We start from the raw sequence: 21,306 nt of genomic DNA, 5'->3' as shown, positions 1-21,306 counted from the left end.
ACTGTGGTAGTTCTCCTGACTGATCTCCTTCCTTCTATTCTGGTTCCCTTAGAATCAGTTTTGTGCACAGTAGCCATAGTGACATGTTTAAATTTAAATTAGAACATATCACTTAAGCCACTTGGTGACTTTTCATTGTACTTAGAATAAAATTCAAACTATTTGCTCAGATATACTTCTCCAACATCATCTCAAATCTTTTTTCCTGACATACTTTACTCAAATTATACTACCTAGACTACACTAAGGCTTTTGCATTTGCTCTTCCCTATGTCTGAAATCATCTCCCAAGTTTTCTCTTGATTGACTCAATATCAGTTCTTCAGAGAGGCAATCTTGGACCATTCTTTCTAAAGTAGGTCCTCCCCTTCCATTATTCTTTACTATAATACTCTGTTTATTTTTCATAGCACTTACCATATCTATAATCATTTTGCTTGTTTATTTGTTTCCTTGTTTTTTGCCTTTCTCTTCTGTTAGACTGTCAACTCTGTGAGGGCCAGAACCATAACTGCCTAACTCAGCAGAATATTTTCAGTGTCCAACACACTGCATGCACAGTGGGCATCCATATTTCTTAAATAAGGAAATTATTATGACACAATAAATTTTTGCCTTCAGAATTCTTTCTGATTCCTCAAGTGTTCAATGCTAACTTGATTCTAAAAGGACTTATGTAACTGTTATTTGTATGTGTTTAGAAAAATAATTGTATTGTCTGTTTTACTTTTCCCCTGAATTCCTGACAGTTTTTAAGCTTCTATACTCTTCAGATGACCAGAAAAACTGTGTTTCTTGAAACTAAAAGATGTACTTTTTTTTTTTTTTTTGCCTTTTGTGTTTCTTTAGTTACGTTATTTTCTAGGGATGCTTATTCAGATGAAGTACACATAGAAAATGAGAGCAGGTGTCCTAACCACTGTCACATGGTTGTTGAATCCACAGTTACCCTGAATGAGTTATGCCTCTTCTTTTTTTAAATGAGGAAGATAAATCACATAATAGTTGAATAACCTTCCAAGATCAAAGTGAGCTGAATCTGATTACTCTGACTTCGAGTTTAAGCATCTCTATTTGCTATATAACCTTTCTGCCTACCTTTTGCAATCCATGATCTTGAGTAAGACAAATTATTCATGTAAGAATTAATATAATTCATCCAGAAAACAACATTTGAGCAATAGTATTTTAGAACGATAATTTATGACTATGTTTAGGCTTTTTTTCTATGATATTTTCTTAATTTGTAATTAAATCATAAATTAATAGCACTCATTATCAATAGATGTAAGATCTAAATGAACTATAATAACTATAATAAACTATTATGTTAAATTTAAAAAAAGGCTACTGAATGGTTTGATACTAATTATATAGAAAAAACTCCTATGTATTGGAAGAAGACCAAAATGATAACTGTGATTATGGGTAATTTTCTTTACTGTTGTTATTTTCTCTATTTTCATGCATTACCCAAAATTTATAATGAATATTTATTGCTGAAAAAAATTTTTTTCTCCTTCTGACTATACCCTTTCAATGGTAACAGTTTCTTTTGTGTGCTACCAGACTTAAGAAAACATATGTGCATGTAGAATTTTTAATGCGAAAGGAAGATCATATAGTACATTGAGTTCTGGTAGAATATTTTTTCGACTTAACAGTAGTATATCATGAACATCTTTCCCAAGTCAGAACATATGATCTACATATTATAACCACTTGCCTATTGATGACCTTTTAAATAATTTTGGTATTTTTGCCATTAAAAACAAGGCTAACATGAATATTTATCTATTCGTTACATATATATCTTTATTCTGTTGTGTCATTATTGTGATTAAAACCATAGTTCTGAAGTCATACTGAATGGGTGCATATACTGGCTCCGCAATTTACCTACTCTGTGACCTTGAGCAGGTTACTTAATCCCTCTGCTTTAGTTTCTTCTTTGTTAAAATGAAGATAATAATGGTCTCTACTTTTTAGGGTTGTAGTGATCCTTAAATGAGTTAATATATGTAAATACGTAGAGCAGTGCCTAACTCATTATAAGTGTTATCTAAGTGTCTGCTGTTATAATCATGATTGTTATATCATTGTTAGTGCATTTAGATACACACTTTTAAAGTATAGTCCCTATAAATTTGAAGAAGTTGGTTTGATGGATCATAAGACATACACATTTTAAATTTTAAAAGATGCTGTTAAACTGTCCTGAAAGATTATATCGGCTTTCTTTTTTTCCATTACTGTATAACAGCATTTTTTCCCTCACAGTCAGCATTTTTAGTTTTTGCCAATTTGGACAAATAAATAGTACCTGTTTGAATTTACTTCTTTGATTATTCTGTGAGTTGATTGTTCATTTGCTTTTTTTTTCTATGGATTATTTGTGTTTTCTGAATGGTTTCTAAGAGAACTTTGCGTATTTTTCCATATCCAAAGTTTTTCACTTTTAGGGTATTCTGAGGTGTGGATTTTATTTCCTTTATGGCTTCTGAATTTGTTTCATACTGATACTATAATCATATGTCCCAATATTTTCTTCTAATTTTGTAGTTTTGTTCTTAATCCATATTGGATTGATTTTCATCTACTGCTTAATAATTTATAAAAGTAATACTTTAATAAATATATATCTATACACATATGTTTATAGCAGCACTATTTACAATAGCCAAAAGTTGAAAATATCCCAAATATCTATCAACAGATGAATAGATAAATAAAATGTGAGGTGTACATACAATGAAATATTACTCAGCCATAAAAGGAATGAAGTACTAATGCACTCTACAATATGGATCAATCTCAGAAGTGTTACGCTAAGTGAAAGAAGACAGACACAAAGGTCACAATAACTCCATTTATATGAAATACCCAGAATCGGTAAATCCATACTGACAGAAAGCACATTAGTGGTTTCCAGGGGCTGGAAGAAGGACCGGATAGGGAGTGACTATTTAATGGGAATGGGGTTTTCTTTTGGGGTGATGAGAATGTTTTGGAACTAGATACAGATAGGGGTTGTACAACATTGTGAATGTACTAGAGACCATTGAACTGTATACTTTGAGATGGTTAATCTTAAGCTCTTTGAATTTCATAACAATTTTAAAAATAAGAACAAAAAACAATGCTTTCCTTAAAATTTCTTTTTATACCTTCTACTTTGACCCTGATCAACTTTTTGATTATTCTGCCTATGCTAGTAGTTTTACATGGTCTGCTATGTAATGTATTAAGCTTCATAATTAGGTACTTTTAAAAATTCATGTTCCCAAGATGGACTATTTAGCTAAGTTTCTTGATTCAGTTAATGATCTGGACTGTGTATAACATTATATCTCTATAATTTCTTCTAAACACACTTCTTTTCCTCTGGATGATTTGTTTATAAATCAAAAATCTACTTCTTCATCCCTTCATTAACAAAATTCTGAGTGACTGCTCCAGTGGATACTGTTTTAAAGAGCTTGGAGATGTAGTGAGGAACAAAGATAAGCCCCTGTCCTCTAGATGCTTGTGTTTTAGTATGAATAGAGAGATGTACACAAATAAGTTTAAAAAATAAATGAACATAATTTATGAGAGTGGTAACTGCTATGAAGAAATAAAAACAAGGTGATGTATCAGAGTGATAGCTGGAAAGAGTGTGTTTAATTTATCTAAACCCCCAAAGAAAGAACAGAAACCAGTGAGTATTGGGCCTAGTAAGGGTCAGGCTCTGTAAGAGTAGATTGTGTGACTGTATCTGGGTAAATGAAGAGAAACTGAGCAGCACACCACAATGAAGGCCATCCAGGGAACCCATCCACTCCTCTCCCATCCCAGTCTATAACTCAAGGCTCTTTTTCTGGCAAGTAACCCATATGGCTGGACATTGCCTTAGCTGGCTACCCTAGTTAGCAGGAGTAGTTGCCTTCCTCTTAGGTTAAAGTAAAGATCCAGGTAGCCTTGGTCTTGATCGCAAGGCAAGAATAGCTGGATAAAAAGAGGGGAAACTGAAAGAGAAGGGTCTGAGAATCATGAACTCTTTCTCCAACTACTGTTTCCCCACCCCCTCTCAGGCTAAACTCATGAATCAACTAATGAGAACATGTTTTACCTATATAATCAGAGGGAAAGCTCTTTTCATTGTGGAAAAAATAAAAAAAAATACTTCTTTCATAATGAAGTATTTGTCAATGAAACAGTTTTGGAAGATGCTATCTCTTCATACATGACATCAGAGTGGTATAGTTTATATGTTGGGTTGTTTCACATTTCTTCAGTGGTATTTTGGCAGCAGTAGTATACACTTACGCAGAAGAGGCACTTTTATTCGCTTCCTCTTTAAATCAATTTTCTTTTTCTTTCTTTATATATGTACTGGACTGCTTTGATGGTTTATGTTAATCTGAAAACAGAAGCAGTTTATCTTTGCAACAGGAAAGAGAAGGGCACCTTCATTTTAGTCCTTCCTACAGAAGAGAGGCATAGTGCCCACTTGGGACTGAGCAATGTATTGAAATGCTTCACATGACCTAATTATAGTTGCAGAGATTTGGACTGAATATGTTACATGTTTATGAAGGCAGTATGTCTTTCTCCTTTAAGAACTGTTTTTTTTTGGGTGTAACCTATCTGAGTTTTAAACTACATTTTAAAAAACTTAATACAGATTTATGTTATTCCTTTCTTAATATATCTAAGTCAAATCTTATTTGGCCCAACATAAATGAGATAGAATAATGGCTAATCTAATAAAGAATATTTAGGAAATAGTACCAAGAAATGTACAATTGTCACCACTAGGACTGTCAGGAAATATTGGCTCTCATTGCTGAGACAGAAGTACCTGGAGTTTCCAGTCTGAACTTGGAACACATTTTCTAGAAGCAATGCTATACATAGTGTATAATTTCTAAACTGGAATGAGTACTACAGATTTAACCATGAAAGGATTTGGTAGGTTTTTGCAGAGGAAAGTTGGTTCATAAATAGCTTAAAAGCAAACTGTACTTGATTATTTGTGAGGGAGGGGTGGTTTAAAGGATAGTTTGAATTAAGTTTCCCTTTTTTCCTGTTTTAGTTAATGGTTTCCCTATATAGAATAGTTTAGGTTTTAAATTTCTTCTTCTAGTTAAGGTCATAGGATACCTATATATGTAGAGATCCATGGCAGTATAATTGAATGCATATATAGGTGTAGTACACTGTTAATGCAGTGTGATATGAAGTGTATTTAGCATTAAGTCTTTGCCACCATCTGTAAAAGGAATAGTACTGCAGACTGATTGAGTGTGTGCCCTGTCACTGTTGAAAGCTCTTTAACATCCCCAGTGAATTTTTCCTCAATTTTTTAATTAAATTTTTTCTGCCAAACATGCTTTTATAAAAGGAAGCAGAACAAAATTTTAAATATTCATTATTCTACCACTTATATATACTTGTACCATTTTGCAGGATGCCTTCCATTTTTCATCAATGTGATGATATTGTATGCTTTATATCCTGTAGTTTTTTCTCCTTAACATTTCTTGATATTTACAAACTCATCATGGAAATCATTTTAAATGAGTGCTAATTATTCTAACATGTACATGTCCTATAACTCTCTTAATGTGCCTTTGGGTTACTTGCATTTTGTCACTTTTAAAAGTAACATGAATGATCAGTTTTGTTCACGTTTGTGATTATACCTTAAGATATATTTCTGCAAGTAAAATTATTGGGTCAAAAGATGAATGTTTAAAGGTTCATAATACATGATGCTTAGTTGTTAAATGATATGCCAATTTTTATTTTTACCCACAGTGCATCAGAAGACCGTCTCATTGCAGCCTTACCAATATTAAGGGGTTTTTTTGTTTATTAGTTTGTTTGTTTAAACCTTGGCCAATTTGTTAGGTAAAGAATTTGAATATTTAAGGATGTTTGTGTTTTTATAATGATATTTTAAATTTACTGATTGTCACAAATTCCATATATATTAAAAGCAACACACTTTTTATGTTTAAATCTTGACAGATTTTTATGCAGTCAAGTTTGTCAGTCTTTCTTGTCATTAATACACTCATTGTTTATGTATGCATCCCTGCCAGAAGACACCTGAGGATCAGGAGACTTATCATTGTCAACTAAGAGAAATTATCCCTGGTGAATAACAGTTCCCATCATACGGGTTTAAGTAAGAATTGATTAAATGGCTTCCATGAAAACCAAAAAAAAGCAAGAAATAAGGATAATATCTAATTTTAAAATATCTGTAAATCAATTATAATGGGTAGGGTTTGCTGAGTGCCCAGAGCTCTCTGGAATCCGTGAAAGAAAGACATCCTCAACAGTTATTATTCTGACAAGTACTTGGGAATTTCTACTGCTTTTTAAATTATGATCTGTGATTCTATGCTTACTGCAATAAGCTGGTTACATTTGTTTAAAGAATTGAAACAAGTATGTGTATTAGTAATAGAAACACAATATTGAATAAAAATAAAAGCAAAATACTCAGTGTTATATATACAGTGTTATGCATAATATTATGACAGCTACAGATCAAATTCATGATAGTGATTGCCATAGACAAGGATAGGGAAAATAAGGGGAATGTAATGGGGAAAGCATGTCACAGGTTATGTTAGCTTTTATAAATTTCTCAGTAGTGAGACACTTGTGATTTTATTCTTTATATGTTTTCTTTTAAAAGCAAAAAGAGAGAATGAGAGAGAGAGATAAAGGATAGCAAAAAAATTTTAAAAACTTGAAATGGCACAGTACCTTTTTAAAAAAAAAACAAATTATGGGGCATTAACAAACACTTGAATAAACAGAGACAATACATTTATGAGTAAGAAGTCTGAATAGTATGGCATATTTTCTTCTCCAAATTAATTAATCAGTATGTCATAATCCCACTAGCAGTCCATTGGATCTTAACAAGTGTAAATGTTTGGTGGTTCAGTGATTAAAACTGTCTAAGTGAACCCACATATATTTATACACAATTGATTTACAAAAAGACAAGACTAGATAAAAATACTTCAGAACTTTAACCATGATTACTGCTCAGTAGTAGAATTATAGGTTGTTATTTCTGATACTTTTTTGTATTATTAAAATTTTCAAAATATAAAGCAAAGTGGTCTTGTCATTATAGTATACTTCTGTTTTAAAATAAGGTGCATGAGCCCAGAAATCCACTTTCCAGCTTAAATAAGACTTGTGAGAGAGTAATTTGAAGTCCATGATAATGGAGGATACAGAGCCTTTTTAACTTCAGTACCAAACTGGAACTGGAAGATTAAATAAGTGATAATCACATATATTTATTTATAGGCATTTAGAAATTCCTAAGAGTAAAATAGCCAATTTAATTTTGTTTTTCTTCTTTTTAAAGCCTTATGAAGGATTAAGGCCTCAGGATCTTCGCCGATTGAAAGATATGCTTATTGTGGAAACAGCAGACATGCTCCAGGCTCCCCTGTTTACTGCTGAAGCTTTACTTCGAGCTCACGGTAATGAAAGAAATGTCTTGTGTTTCTGATAACATGAGTGCTTTTTGAAACTTTTCAGAAATAAAGGGTGCCTATTTTATTGTTTTAATGTAGGACAAAATAGTTTTCTGAACAAGCCTAAGTTGCGTTTTGTGAAGTGGTTACTGCAGTGCTCAGCATCCCCATAACATTTTGTATTCTGAAGTAAAGACTGGCTATAAATCATACAGCAGAAATAGTACATTTCTTTTTTAAAATTGAGCTACTAAATCAACTTACAGATTGTCTAATTTTTGAAATGTATCTGATTTGAGCTGGTTGAGTTGGAATCCATACTCCTAGTCCTGCTTTTGGCATTAATTTTTACTAAAGTCAATTATATAAAGTCAGTTAACTAATAGTTATATTGTTAGTATTATGTAAGAGTGATTTCTCACCATGAAATGCACAAAATGAAATTATAGAGTCAACACAGAAATACACTATCCCTTTTAAGGGTGCGTTTTTGGCGGGGTGGGGAGGTTGTTTTTGAGGACTACTTTACTTAGGGAAAGTGCCCAGCTTGTTGTAAGATCTCTGTGATGCCTAAGACATCTGTTCTAGACAGCTGTCTCTGTGATGCCTAAGACATGCTGAATTGGACCCTCCCATTGCACACTTAATATTTGACAGTTTGGCTTGTTTCAAAGACAAGTTTTTCTGACTTAGAAATTATTTTTAAAAAGAGAAAGATAAATGGTTATTCTCGTCTAGTAATTTTGAGGCATACCTGTATTTTAACTATAAGTCTTTATCACCTATACGAGAATAGAATGTCAACTTTCAACATTTTTTATATAATCTTTTGATCAGAAGAAAATTTAAAACTCCATATTTCATCATCTTTTGATCACTACTGTAAATAATTTGGTATATAACCCTCCAAAATGACTACCTTCAGTATTGATATTTTCCAGAATTCTGTATTTGACTCTCTTTTCTGCTTTATATAACAGTAGCTCTAGATTTTAGTGCAAATAAAAATTGCCTGGGAAACTAACCAGAGATTGCTAGGACTACTCCAGAGAGTCTAAGTCATTAGGTGAAGGGTGAGGCATAAAAATATGTGCTATGTGCTGTAAACAAGCCTACCAAGTGGACCACTATCTGAGAGACATTGCTGTGCACATTTATCTAATGAAACAAGTGGTTCCAAAACCCACATAAACAATAAATGTATCTATAACCTGACCTTAATAAAGTATTCAAGGCTATGTTTCTAAATGTCTGTTTAACATTTTATCCTCGATCTAAGGATGTCGACACCTGAACTTACTATTTCTCCCACCACATTCATCTAATTATGCTAGCAGAAATTGGGAAGTCACAGTTCTCCATCTCTGTTACATTTGGCCACAGTCGCATGATTTCTCTTTCTAAATATCTCTCATTCTCTCCCCACCTTTCCTGGGTCTTTCCATTCTCACTGCCACTGACTTAAATTCAGGTTGTCATTATTTTTTATCTAAATTGTAATCGGCTGAGTTCTAGTCTCCACTGTTACGATTCCTCTTCACCCTTACTAATTTTATATTGCATTTTAAAATGCAAATTTGAGCATGTAACTCCCCTGCTGAAAAACCCTTCACTGGCTCTCTACAGACTTAAAGCCATCACAGCTCTTTAGTAGTAGACCTTCATGACCCAGGCTTCTTTACCTGGGCTGTCAATTTCCCCATTTCTTTACTTACCCACTATTCCTACTTGTCCTTAAAAATTACCTCTTCCAGGAAACCTTTTCTGCTTCCCAAGTCTGCACTGAGACCCTTCCTGTCTCTTCCCAAGTTTTTTTAACTGATCAACTGCATTTTCATTCCATTGATATTTCCCCATGTTACTTCTTTTACATGATAACGCTCAATTCTAATAAGGTGATATCTAATTGAATTGTACAGTGTGGCATTTGTCTGTTCTGTGGTAACTTTCTTGATAACTTACTTAAGAGTTCTGTGTTTCCCCTATTAAGACATTAAATAGAGGTTAAATGCAGGTCTTCAAACAGATATCTCTTTTATACTGTTTAGGTAATATCAGTGGCATTTGATAATCAAATAAGATTTTCAGAGATACATGATTTTAGTGAATAAAATAGACAGTGCACAGAGCTACATTTATAGTAATTGCTCTCAGAACCTGGATGGTCTCTGTTTCAGAGCTATTAAACTGAGCTATTTGGTAGATTTATAGATCGTATCCTTGGTAACATTCATTCAGCTTTACATGGAAAAATACATTTAAGTATTGTGTTTGTTTGTCAGACTTAGTCCCAAAGTAATGAAGTGGAAGACAGAGACAGATTAAGCAGAAGACCGAAATGTTTGGCAGAATTTGCTAAGTAGTAATTGAATTTTAAGGACGACTCTGTTAGGAATACAAGGTCATTCTCTGAACATTTCCTCAGTAACTTATGTAGTTGAATGCTACCTAATGAGAAAATAAGTAAAATTTACTTACTTATTTTTTTAAAATACGAGAATAAGGCTAATTTCCTTGTCCTTAGAGTAAATGTGTATTGAAGTATATTTTTAAGGTCCTTTGGAGACTTATCACTTCTACAGACAATTAGACATCAGTAGTCCACATCTTCTCCTCTCACTCCACTCTCTTCCTAGGAAATGACATCTTCTCTCCAGGCTTCTATAAATTTCTCCCTCTGGACTAGACTTCTTGTCTGAGCTCTATACACATACATAACTGCCTGTTTGAAAGCATCTCTGGGCTATCTCAAGCCCCTTAACCGCATCATGTCTGAAATTAAAACCATGCTCTTAAACCTGCACCTGAATCTCTGATATTCCCTGTTTACATAGATGACAGCACCAACCAATGAACTTGGTATTCCTGGGAAAACAGCTTTGATATTTCCTCTCCTTCAGACCCTATGTCCTATTGTCAGCAAATTGTCCCTCTTACCTCCCAAATTTTAAATTCTCCATCTCCATTGCAGCCAACCATGGTCTTAGCCACCATCATCTCTCACTTACACTTCCCGATAGCCTCCTTTCTAATCTACCCTGCAATCTACTCTCACCCTATCCAATCCCTTTGCTTTTCCATACTGTAGTCAGAATGGTCTTTTCAAATCTAATTGTGACAATCTGTTCTTCCTAACCCTAAGCCCAACTTTTCACTGACTTCCTATCACTCCTGAACTGATGATGGGAAGCAGTTATTTAAAAGTCCTAAATGCCTAGTCCCTCTGCCTATTTCTTCAGCCTCAGTCACACAGTGCTTCCGCTCTGTTCTCAGTGCTCCAGCTGCATTGACCTTTTTAATTTTACAAGGATACTGCCTTCTCCTGCCACAAGGCCTTTGAACATGCCATCTGTCTAGGATATGTTTTCCTCTCCCTTTTACCTAGTTAGCATCCACTGACCCTTCAGATGTCTGCTCCAGGCCATTTCCTCAGCCACCTTCTCTGACCTCCCTGAATGGGAGTCTCTACCTGTTCTTAATGGTGCTTCTGTCAGTGGTAATTTTTTCCAATGTGTTGATTTTACTTAATATTTTTCTCCTTACTAGACGGTTAAGTTCCATGAAGGCAAGAATCATGCCTGACTTTTCCTCGCATTGTATTCCTACTGCCAGACATAGTGTATGGCACATAAATGACATTCAGCAAATATTTGCTGAATAATGATATGATGGAATACAAGCAGAAACTGGGCTGGAAAACATTTGTAGTAGATAAAACTAAAATTTAGCATATTTAATATCTGTATATAAATTATAGTAGTTCTTTTTTTCTTTACTGAAAAGTGTTATAATGGGGGGAAAATAATCATCTTGTGCTAAGAAAGTGTTAATTTTTTAAGTAGGCACAAGCATACCTCATTTTATTGCACTTTCCTTGATTGCACTTTGCAGATACTGTGTTTTTTACAAATTGAAGGTTTGTGGCAATGCTACATTGTCAGATGATGGTTAGTGTTTTTTAGCAATAAAGTGTTTCAATTAAGATACTCTCTCATCTGTTAAGTGTGCAATAACATTATGTCTAAAAAAATATATAGTATAAACATAACCTTTCCATGCACTGGGAAACCAAAAAATTTGTATGACTTGCTTTATTGCAGTCGTCTGGAACCAAACCTGCAGTATCTCCAAGTTATGCCTATAGTGACCTATCAAAACACTGAGCTCCGTTTAGCAGCACTTCCTGGAATACATACATATGCAGGGTTTTTCAGTCGTTGGATTTTTCTGCCTCTTTATAATCTGACTCTTATTTGCATTCTTATCTTCCATCTCCCCAAACCACAGTAAAGTATACTGTAACTTTACAGAACTGTTCATTTCTCTGCATTACATTCTGTGCCTTTGCACATATGGAAACACACTCCCTCTATCTCCATTACATGTCTGAGTCATAATTAATCCTATTAAATCACCAAATATATTGACTTAATATGGTTGAAAAAAATCTTATGTAGGAAGTTTCCACAGCTATTTGTATTTGATTTGTAAAATTATATAGTATGGGCCCATGGCAAATAAAGGACTCTATATTACTCTTGACCCTATACTTTTTGGGCTACAGTGGAAAGATCACAGAAATTGGTTTCAGATCCCTCATATCTGTGTGAGCCTGGGCAAGTTGTGTAACTTTCCTGAGTCTTAGTTTCTTCACCTAAATAATGACTGAAAAGTTTATTGGGAGGAATAAGTGAAATAATATATGTAAAACACCTCACAAAATCATTGGATTTATTATTTTAAGGGTTAGGTTTTTATAGCTCTGGACTTTATAATATAAACATACTTCACTTGACTGTTTTTAATGTTTATAGTAGGAAGATAACCTTTTTAAGCCAGCTTCAGTACAGAATTTAAATGAATTGACTAAAACTTTGTAACCATAATCCCTTTGGAAGTTCCTTATGCTCTCAAGCTGTTTATCAAATGATTTTTAGGATTTGTTGTTAGCGTTTTGACATGTTTATTGTGAGCTATGTAATCATTTTACAACTCAACACCAATAAGGCCACTTGCAGAGGTACATTATTCTTGATAGAGTGAGATGGCTTAATCAAATCTATGCCAGCAAAAATTTAGAAAATTCCGATGATGTGTGAGCCACCACTTTTGATTATTAGTAGAAATGACTGGAAATTTTGACCATATTATTAGGTATTGACATGGTTGTAAGCCGCAGTAAATTATAAAAATTTAAATTCTGTTTAAAAATTTGAGTGGATATAACATACCTGAATATTTCATTTGTAGTTACTACTTTGATATAATTTTTCTTATTTAGATGACCTACCTTTAATTTATGTTACTATGAAGCTCTTAAAAGATTTTTCTCTGTTATTTGAGAGATATCCATTCCATTTTTCTTAAAAGACTGGGACAGGGAGAAATTACTTGAAGCTTGGATGTCCAACCCAGAGAACTGCTGCCAACGATCAGGTGTTCAGATGCCAACTCCACCACCAAGTGGGTATAATGCCTGGGACACGCTCCCTTCTCCAAGAACTCCAAGGACTACACGCTCTTCCGTCACCTCTCCAGATGAAATAAGTTTATCTCCTGGGGATTTGGATACCAGTTTGGTATGGTTTGATATTTGGTGTACTTTCTTAGTTTTAATTTTGATATTGTTTCATGAAACCCCTAGTCAAATGCTTATAATTGAATCCTGTCCTCCATAAAGAGTTCAGTTACTTCATGCTTTGGTAAATATTTATTATCACAGACTATTTTTGTGATCTCTGAATTAGAGAAAAACAAAAGGTTCTTCTTTTCTCATTTTAAGACAGAAAACATAAAAGAATTTGGGAAAACCATCTACTGTATTTTCACTTACAAGGTCTAGTTGCTTAAAGTTTTGAACTCACCTTACTGAAATGTTAAAAGTTTTAAAAGTTGAGTTTGTGATAGGCACTTAAACCAAAAATATGAAAATAGTTTTATATTTTTCTGAAAGCTTTATGAAATGTTGATAACTTTGTATTTGTTTCAGTAAAACTTCTGGAGTTTGTCATATAGATACATCTCCATAGTAAATAGTTGCTTTTGGTTGAGAAGCAGTACTGCAATTGTGTGCATTTTTATCTGGCATTCCATTGGTGTACTGTTACAGGAAAGTTTTATGTTTCTTGAATGATTCAGCCACTCAAAATATGTGATAAATATGAAAAAACTCTTTTATCTGGGCCTTCTTGAAAAACAGAATCATACTTCTATAATTTACATCTGTAACATTATAAAATTTGCTTCTCCTAAGTTATTGTGTAGAAGATACATAGTTTTATAGCAGGGTTCCCCGGGTAGAAATCCTTAAATTGCTACTCTGAATATCCTGAGTTGCTATTTTAAAAAACAAAGTTTCTCTGTTTTTGTAGATTTTCTGGGATGAGTATAGGGTGAAAGACATGATACTGAAGTGGCTATTTTGCAAGGAGCAATTTGATCTTAACCTGAGTAGATTGTAATGATTTGTTCTTATACTTCCTTTTCCAAATGAATAGTTGCTGGTTAATTCAATATGTAAATTTGGAATTTAAGAATTTGACTTTTCCATTAAAAAATTTAAATCCCACAATAGTTTGTAATGAGGTAGGCTTGGTATTTGTTATTTAGTCAAAGGTAGGCACACTAACTTTAACTTCTTTTAACTTTGAAACACTTAACTTCTTTTAATTACTATACTGCTATTTTTTACCTTAAACTAATAATGAGCAGTGTTCCCTCTCCGAAGTATGACTTTGTTTGAATCATTACTTTTCTTCATCTCCAGTGTGACATTTGTATGTGCAGTATTTCTATATTTGAAGACCCAGTGGATATGCCCTGTGGACATGACTTTTGTAGAGGATGTTGGGAGTCGTGAGTATATGTGCAGCTTATTAGTATTTCCTGACTGCATGATAACACTTTGATTTGGTAATAAAATTGCTTGCTTTCACTATTTAATGATATGGATTATTTATGTTGGCTTCAGAGTTATAGTGAAACGTATTATACTTCACCACTAAAGAAGAATTTTGTTTTTCTTATTTTGACATCCTTCCCATTATTAATTTAGTAAAATTATTTAGTCTAGTAAATAGTGTTATTTAGCTTAATGTAAGGTACTTTTGGGAACAAAGCGGGTATACATAAATGAGTTCGCTTGGCATTCTGATTCATGTTAACATCTGTTGTAAATTTTAAGCCTGCACCTAAATATCTACGCAGATCTTCCAGTGTAATGTATTTCATTATATATAAATACAGTAAAAAAAAATTAACACTAGTTAGTATCACCACCAGTCTCATCAGAAAAGTCTCTAAGTATTGGGAAGCCATCAAGCTCACAATAGCAGATAATAACTTTTCAGAATTACTTGAAGTCTTGAATTTTATCACTGGTAACAAATACTGTCAACTTTTTTCCTTGATATGACAGACTCACTTAATTCATTTTCAGAAACGAAGTCTACTAAATACCAAGTCTGAATAATCATTGTTTGTAGTCACTCTTTCAAGTAAAAATAGTGTTCTATGATAAAAGCAGGTAGGTCTGCTTGTAACTAGAACAACTTCCTCAGTGCTTTTCCTTAAGACAACAATCTTGCTTTGGTATGCAGCAGAAGTTCATTATACTTATTTCCCATTTCTTTGCACAGAATATCTAAAAAAAAAAGTGTACTTATGGGTTAAGATTTAATATGGTTTAATAGATAATAGTTAATATAGTAAAATAGGTAAAAATTATTAATAACTAGTTCATAATGAATAATTTGTATTACTCCATCAAGGACTTCTTAAACAAAACTGGCTTTTTTTTTTCAACTGAGTGTGGAGCATTGAAGAATACCAAGTCTACTGTGTAGTTTTAGTGACACTGGCGTGATTTGTGCTAAATTAGCTTTAACTAGAAAGCAAATAGTGTCTTACTGCTATTACGACATTAGTTTTGACCTTATAAAACCCCTGAAAAGTCTCAGGAACCATCACAGGTCCACAGATCACACTTTGAGAACTGCTTCTCTCTAGCATTTGCCCTGAATGCTTCATCCATCCTTCTGCCAAACTGTCTTTCCTGACACAGAGTAATACAAGTAATTTTTAACTAGTAACTAAGGTGCAGAATGCCCTTCTATTGAGATATATCAGAGTTTTGTGGAATGTGTGTGATTCTTAAATGATATTGAAAATAGAGGGGAGGATTTTAAACATGTTGAATTTAAAATGTCTGTGGGGCATTTAAATGAGAACATTGCGTATATAATCAAGATCTATAGCTAAGGAGGAAGAATCTGGGCTTTAAATTTCAGAGTCATTAAAATACAGAGGTTAATTTAAGTTAGGGGTATTTAGATCACCCAGGAAGAATGTATGGAATGGGAAAGGAAGAATTTTGATGTGAAAACCCTTGGGAACAGTAAATTATAAGTGATCAGGAGAGTAAAAGTCACTAGTGAAAAAAAGGTGGACACAGAGCAACCAGAGATAAGAAGAATGCTAGGAAAAAATAAGTCCTGGAAGCCAGAGGAAAGAGAGAATCTAAAAGAAAGAGCTGTTCAGCAGTGTCTGATGCTCCAGCGAAGTCTTGAGTTATTTGGACTAATGGGTAAGTCTTAATAGCTTTGTTAAGAGCCATTCAGGGAAGAGGTAATAGAAGCCAGAGTGGTACAGGTTGAGAAGTGAATGGTATGAATATGAAGAAGAAATGACAAATTATCATAAACTGTTTTGTCAAAGAACTTTGATGGGAAAAGTCAGGAAAATGGAACTAAAAGGGTGATTTGTTTGAGAAAGGTTTTTAGGACGGGATAAGCATGTGTATTGTGCCATTGGTAAGAGAGAGAGAAAGAGAAAGGATAGAGTAAGTAATAGATAATACAAGTCCCAGAGTTGGCCAGAGGATTTGAGGATTAGCCTGGGGAGGAAGGAGGAAGCCTTCTTTCACTGAAGTAAGCAGGAAGAAGGCACAGATGGCTGGCTGAAGATATACCTGGGTTTGTGCTGCACCGGGGAAGATACTAAGAGAGGGCTGTCTGGTAGGGACTCTTCTCTGAAGTGCCAGGGTGAGATTATGGAGGAAGAAGGCGGTAGATCAAATCTCATCAGATCTGATGAGATCCCAATAGGACTGATAATTCTTCTTAAGTGCAATGAAATTAAGAGACTAAAGGGAAAAAAATAGGCAGTAGAATAATCAAACTGTTTATAGTGATTACTAGAGAGTGGTGATTTAATTGCCTGGTTTTCTATTTATTTTCTCTAGGTTTAAGTGTAAAATACACATTTCAGAAGTTTGTTTCTTGTTTTTCCATAGGAAATATTAATAATAATAAAACTTCTGCTAAAATTCATGAATTCTTATTCTATGCCAGACACCATCTAGATATTTCACATACATTACATCATAATCTGTATAACAACCCCAAGAAGTGCATATTATTATCTCCCTTTTACAGGTAGTGAAACTGAGGCACAGAACAGTTAAATAAATTGCTTTAGATCACATTACTTGTTAGTGCAGTCCTGGAATTCTTTAATTCAAAATCTTGCTCTTAACCACTTAATTCACCTTGGGCTAAGATTCCTGCTACTTACCAGGGTGTCTAGGGTGTCTTTTCCCTACTACCTCAATTAGTGTGCCTAGAGTAGGACATGAAACTCATTTTAATATTTGCCTAAATGAAATGTAAGCAGAAAACCTTTTCTTCAAAAAGTCATGCTATTCTCTAATGCCACCTCAAAAAATCTCTTGAATTATCTCTTGTTTAATTCTGTGCCAATGCTCTTTTTTATTTTAAAATGTAGAATATTGAGAATTGAATATAGCCTTTCTAAACTACTTATTTCTAAATTTTTAATGTTGAATAAATAGTTTCAAATTTTTAGAGGATAAAGCAAACACATGTAAAAACCATATAAAATATAACTGTGTATATAAATATTCATACATATAGAATGAATGGTTGTTCAGGTAATAAATGTTCAGTAATGTTTGTGAATTATATAAATTAATGTACTACAATTGATATTTCACACTTTGTTCATTGGTATATTTTAATTACACTGTAACAGAAAATATGGCATAAAGAAAAAATTCTTAGAATGTGCAAATAAATTATATCCTTGCCTTTTTTCCTATCAATTGATAATAGGTTTTTGAATCTGAAAATTCAAGAAGGTGAAGCTCACAACATTTTCTGCCCTGCGTATGATTGCTTCCAACTTGTGCCTGTGGAAATTATAGAAAGTGTAGTTTCTAAGGAGATGGATAAACGATACCTACAGTTTGATATTAAGGTATGCTTCCAGTTATCTGTATGAATTCCCTAATTTAAATTTTATTAAACCTATATAACAGATTATAATTTTTAGTTTTATTTTTGAAAACACATAAAATAATAGACTCTGTCTCCTGTTTCTAAGAAGAACTGCATAAAGGAATGGTGGCATTAAAGTTTAAAGCTAAAGCATTATTTTATAGTCATGATTGAAGTAAAAGTGAAAAACCATAATAGTTACAAAAAAAAACTGTTGCTCAGATCTATTTGTTTATTTGCCAGATGCACTTTGGTAACTGACTGATCACAAGATAACATTCAAAGTACATTGTAACTATTTTTAATTTTCCAAAGAACTTGATTTTACTCCTAAATATAAATATTTAGAAATAAACATTATCAACTTAGAAATTTATGGATTTTTAATTTCATATAATAGCTTCAAATACTAAATTATGTTTATTTCATCTTTTTTTTCTATCTTTATTTTCAGTCAGGAGATATTCAGAAGTATATGCAGGTCACTTTTTTATGTGATTAAAAAGTCACATTTTAACATCTTATGCAAATTTTTTATGGTCTAATCCCTAATATATAGACTTGTAAAAAAAGAAGTCCTACTGTTTCTTTGACATAGAAAACATCATAATATTGACTTTTATGTATTGTTATAGTGCCATTTAGAAAGTTACTGTTCTAATACAACTAATAATCACAAGATTGTATTCACAATTATTTTCCATCAGAAAACTGGCACATTGTATGAGAAAACATTTTTAAATTTCACATTTTCTGTATGAATAGTTGCATTTTTATTTTATCAGCATCTACCTGTTTTTAGTTTAAAGCAAAAGCAGATTTTAAAAATTATATTATTACTAAGATAATTGCCACTTTTTTTCCTTCTTATTAAGTTGTTTTATATACTTTCTGTTACTGTTTTAGGTATTTTTTCAGACTGACTACTCCTTGCTTTTTATTTCACTCTTTTTTGCTATAAAATAAATTGGCATTAGAGGTACAGTCTCTATTAGAATTAAGAGTTAAAATATCTTATTATGTTTTGTTATTGCTATTTAAACAGGCCTTTGTTGAAAATAATCCTGCCATTAAATGGTGTCCTACTCCAGGCTGTGAGAGAGCAGTCAGACTAACAAAACAGGGGTCAAACACATCTGGATCTGATACACTCAGCTTCCCCTTGCTCAGAGCTCCTGCTGTGGACTGTGGAAAAGGACACCTCTTCTGCTGGTTAGTACAAGTCAAGTTAGAATGGCCTTAACACCTTTCTAATGGTTTTTAAAGAGAACTTATACTTTGAGTCAGGTCCTTAAATTATAGTATGTTTGATATCATTCTTATTCTTTAAAAAAATATATAATGAGTGGTAATAGTTTATTGTGTACTTGATGTATGCCCCTCACTGTGCCAAATATTTTCATGTACTGAATTTTCCTGACAGTGCTATGAATGGAGTGCTATTATACCCATTTTACAGAAGGATGTTTAGGCACAGAGAAGTTGTCCAGGGTTATGCAACTGGGAAATGGCAGAAATGGGTTTAGAGCCCAGCCTTGTTTGATTTTAGAGCTCATGTACTTAACCTCTAATACCATATTACTAATGATAGATTAGAAAATGTTTAGAGTTAAACATTTTTTCTTAAAATAAACATTTCTAGCAGTGATTCTTAACCAGGAATGCCTAGAATTTAGTATTAAGACAGCTTCTTCCAAATTTTCATCCTAGACTCCAACAAGTAAGATTTTGATTTAGTGGATTTTGGAGTGGGGCTCCAAAAAAAAAAAAAAAAACCTTAGGTGATCTTTAACATATAGTCCTAGTTAGGAACCAATTTTCTGTGTCTTGTGTTTTATTTAATTTCTAGTGCTGAATAAATACTCAGTAAGTATCAACTTATGATAAATCAGTAATGGATAGGCCATGTAACTGTGTATAGTCATTTGACTGCATTTTTTTCTGACATCAGCATTCTGCTTTATTCAGAATAGTTTCAGTTATAATTAACTGTTTTTAATTAATTAAATGACCAGAAGAAGAAAGAAGAAATAGCATTTGTTCTGGTTTTTGTTCATTTCCAGATTTATCACATATGCAGGGATACACTTTAGATCGATATGAAATGCTAATCTTGTATACTTATCAGAAACCAACATAAAACTGTAACACTGCTAGATAGTAAAAGGCATAGTTATGGAAATACCCGTACTCTGAACGGTCTGTTTCTTACCTTATGATCATTATCGTTAGCTAAAAATGCTTCTTGAACTACCAACTATATATAGCACTGAATTCTAGATCAGGTGTCAGCAAACTACTATCTGCACCAATTTTTTTAAATAAAGTTTTATTAGAACACAGCCACACTCACTCATGTCAGTCTATTTTCCGATTGTGTATGGCTGCTTTCAAGCTATAACAGCATTGAGTAGTTGTGACAGAGACCATATGGCCTGCAACACCCAAAATATTTAACTATCTGGCTCGTGGCAGAAAAAGTTTGCTAGGTTTCTGTGCTAGGTGCTTGAATATAGTGATTAATGAAAGGAAAACCATGTTTATTATTTTCATGGCTAAATCAGATTCAGCAAGTAACATAGCAACAAAATACTGAATAATAGATTATATTCACATGCCTTAAGGTAATTTTTCAAACCATTTAGAATACACAGTCCTAATTTTATTTTTATGTGTTTTACTATTTGATGATTGATTCCTAGTGCCACCTTTCTACCCCACCAGAAGAAATAAGGATCCAGCTACAGAAATGAGAATTAAATACACATAACCTTAATTGTTAGTATATAAATTATTCTTAGATGAATATGAATCTGCTTTATTGCAAAGTTGGAATATTAAAATAAGAAAATAAAGGAACTTCCTCTTTGGAGTTAGTTTCTTGAGAAGCTTCAGCTCTGGTGCCCTAAAGCACTCCATTTTATATATCCTGTGCATCTAGAATAATACTAATTATGTACTGTCCTTTGGAAAATTGAGGACAGTTATCCCATAAATCATTTTCTGAGCTCTGTGGTTCATGTAAGCATCCCTGGATGAAAAAAAGCTGATTAAGAGGATTGGCAGAGGCTGCAAAAGTGGAAAACACATTAGTAAAATGTTTAGAAGAAGAAAACATTTGCTGAGATCAGAGGGTAATAAAGCTTTGAAAAGAAAAGAAAAATCTGTGATTGGCATTGTCTTCTTAAACACTGGTTTCTATGGTCTAGCTGTTACTAGTTTTTACTATAGGTAACCTTTTACTTATTCTTACGTATTTTTCCCCACCACTCTTTGTATGCTGCAAGTAGTAAGTTTGGTTTGACTGAAAATGCGGACAGTCATGGGGAAACCTGCCCAAGATAGGTTAGATTCTAAAATCTATATATGTCTATAAGCATATATGATGCTATAAACTATGTATTTCTAGACCAGTGTTTGGAGAAATATATCAGCTTACTCTTTCTCACACCCCAAAATACCAGGCTGATTATAGTGAATATCCATTGGAGACTGTATGCCAAAATCACAGGCTC

General features: G+C 33.1%; 1 protein-coding gene across 8 annotated transcripts in view; it reads left to right on the top strand.

Moving 5' to 3' along the window:
* ANKIB1 (ankyrin repeat and IBR domain containing 1) overlaps positions 1 to 21,306 on the top strand; it is a 203,964-nt gene that overhangs the window by 153,044 nt on the left and 29,614 nt on the right. For all 8 annotated transcript variants that reach the window (XM_031679668.2, XM_072965006.1, XM_072965009.1 and 5 more), the window contains 5 exons: positions 7,385 to 7,502; positions 12,867 to 13,075; positions 14,263 to 14,351; positions 17,627 to 17,771; positions 18,837 to 19,003. In XM_031679668.2, coding sequence (XP_031535528.1) covers positions 7,385 to 7,502; positions 12,867 to 13,075; positions 14,263 to 14,351; positions 17,627 to 17,771; positions 18,837 to 19,003 — 728 coding nt within the window. The remainder of the gene's footprint in view (positions 1 to 7,384; positions 7,503 to 12,866; positions 13,076 to 14,262; positions 14,352 to 17,626; positions 17,772 to 18,836; positions 19,004 to 21,306) is intronic.

The sequence above is a fragment of the Vicugna pacos genome, chromosome 7 (genome assembly GCF_048564905.1).
Source record: "Vicugna pacos chromosome 7, VicPac4, whole genome shotgun sequence".
Taxonomy (NCBI): Eukaryota; Metazoa; Chordata; class Mammalia; order Artiodactyla; family Camelidae; genus Vicugna; species Vicugna pacos.
The sequence above is the reverse complement of the archived record's forward strand: the minus strand, read 5'-3'. Positions and strand labels throughout refer to the sequence as shown.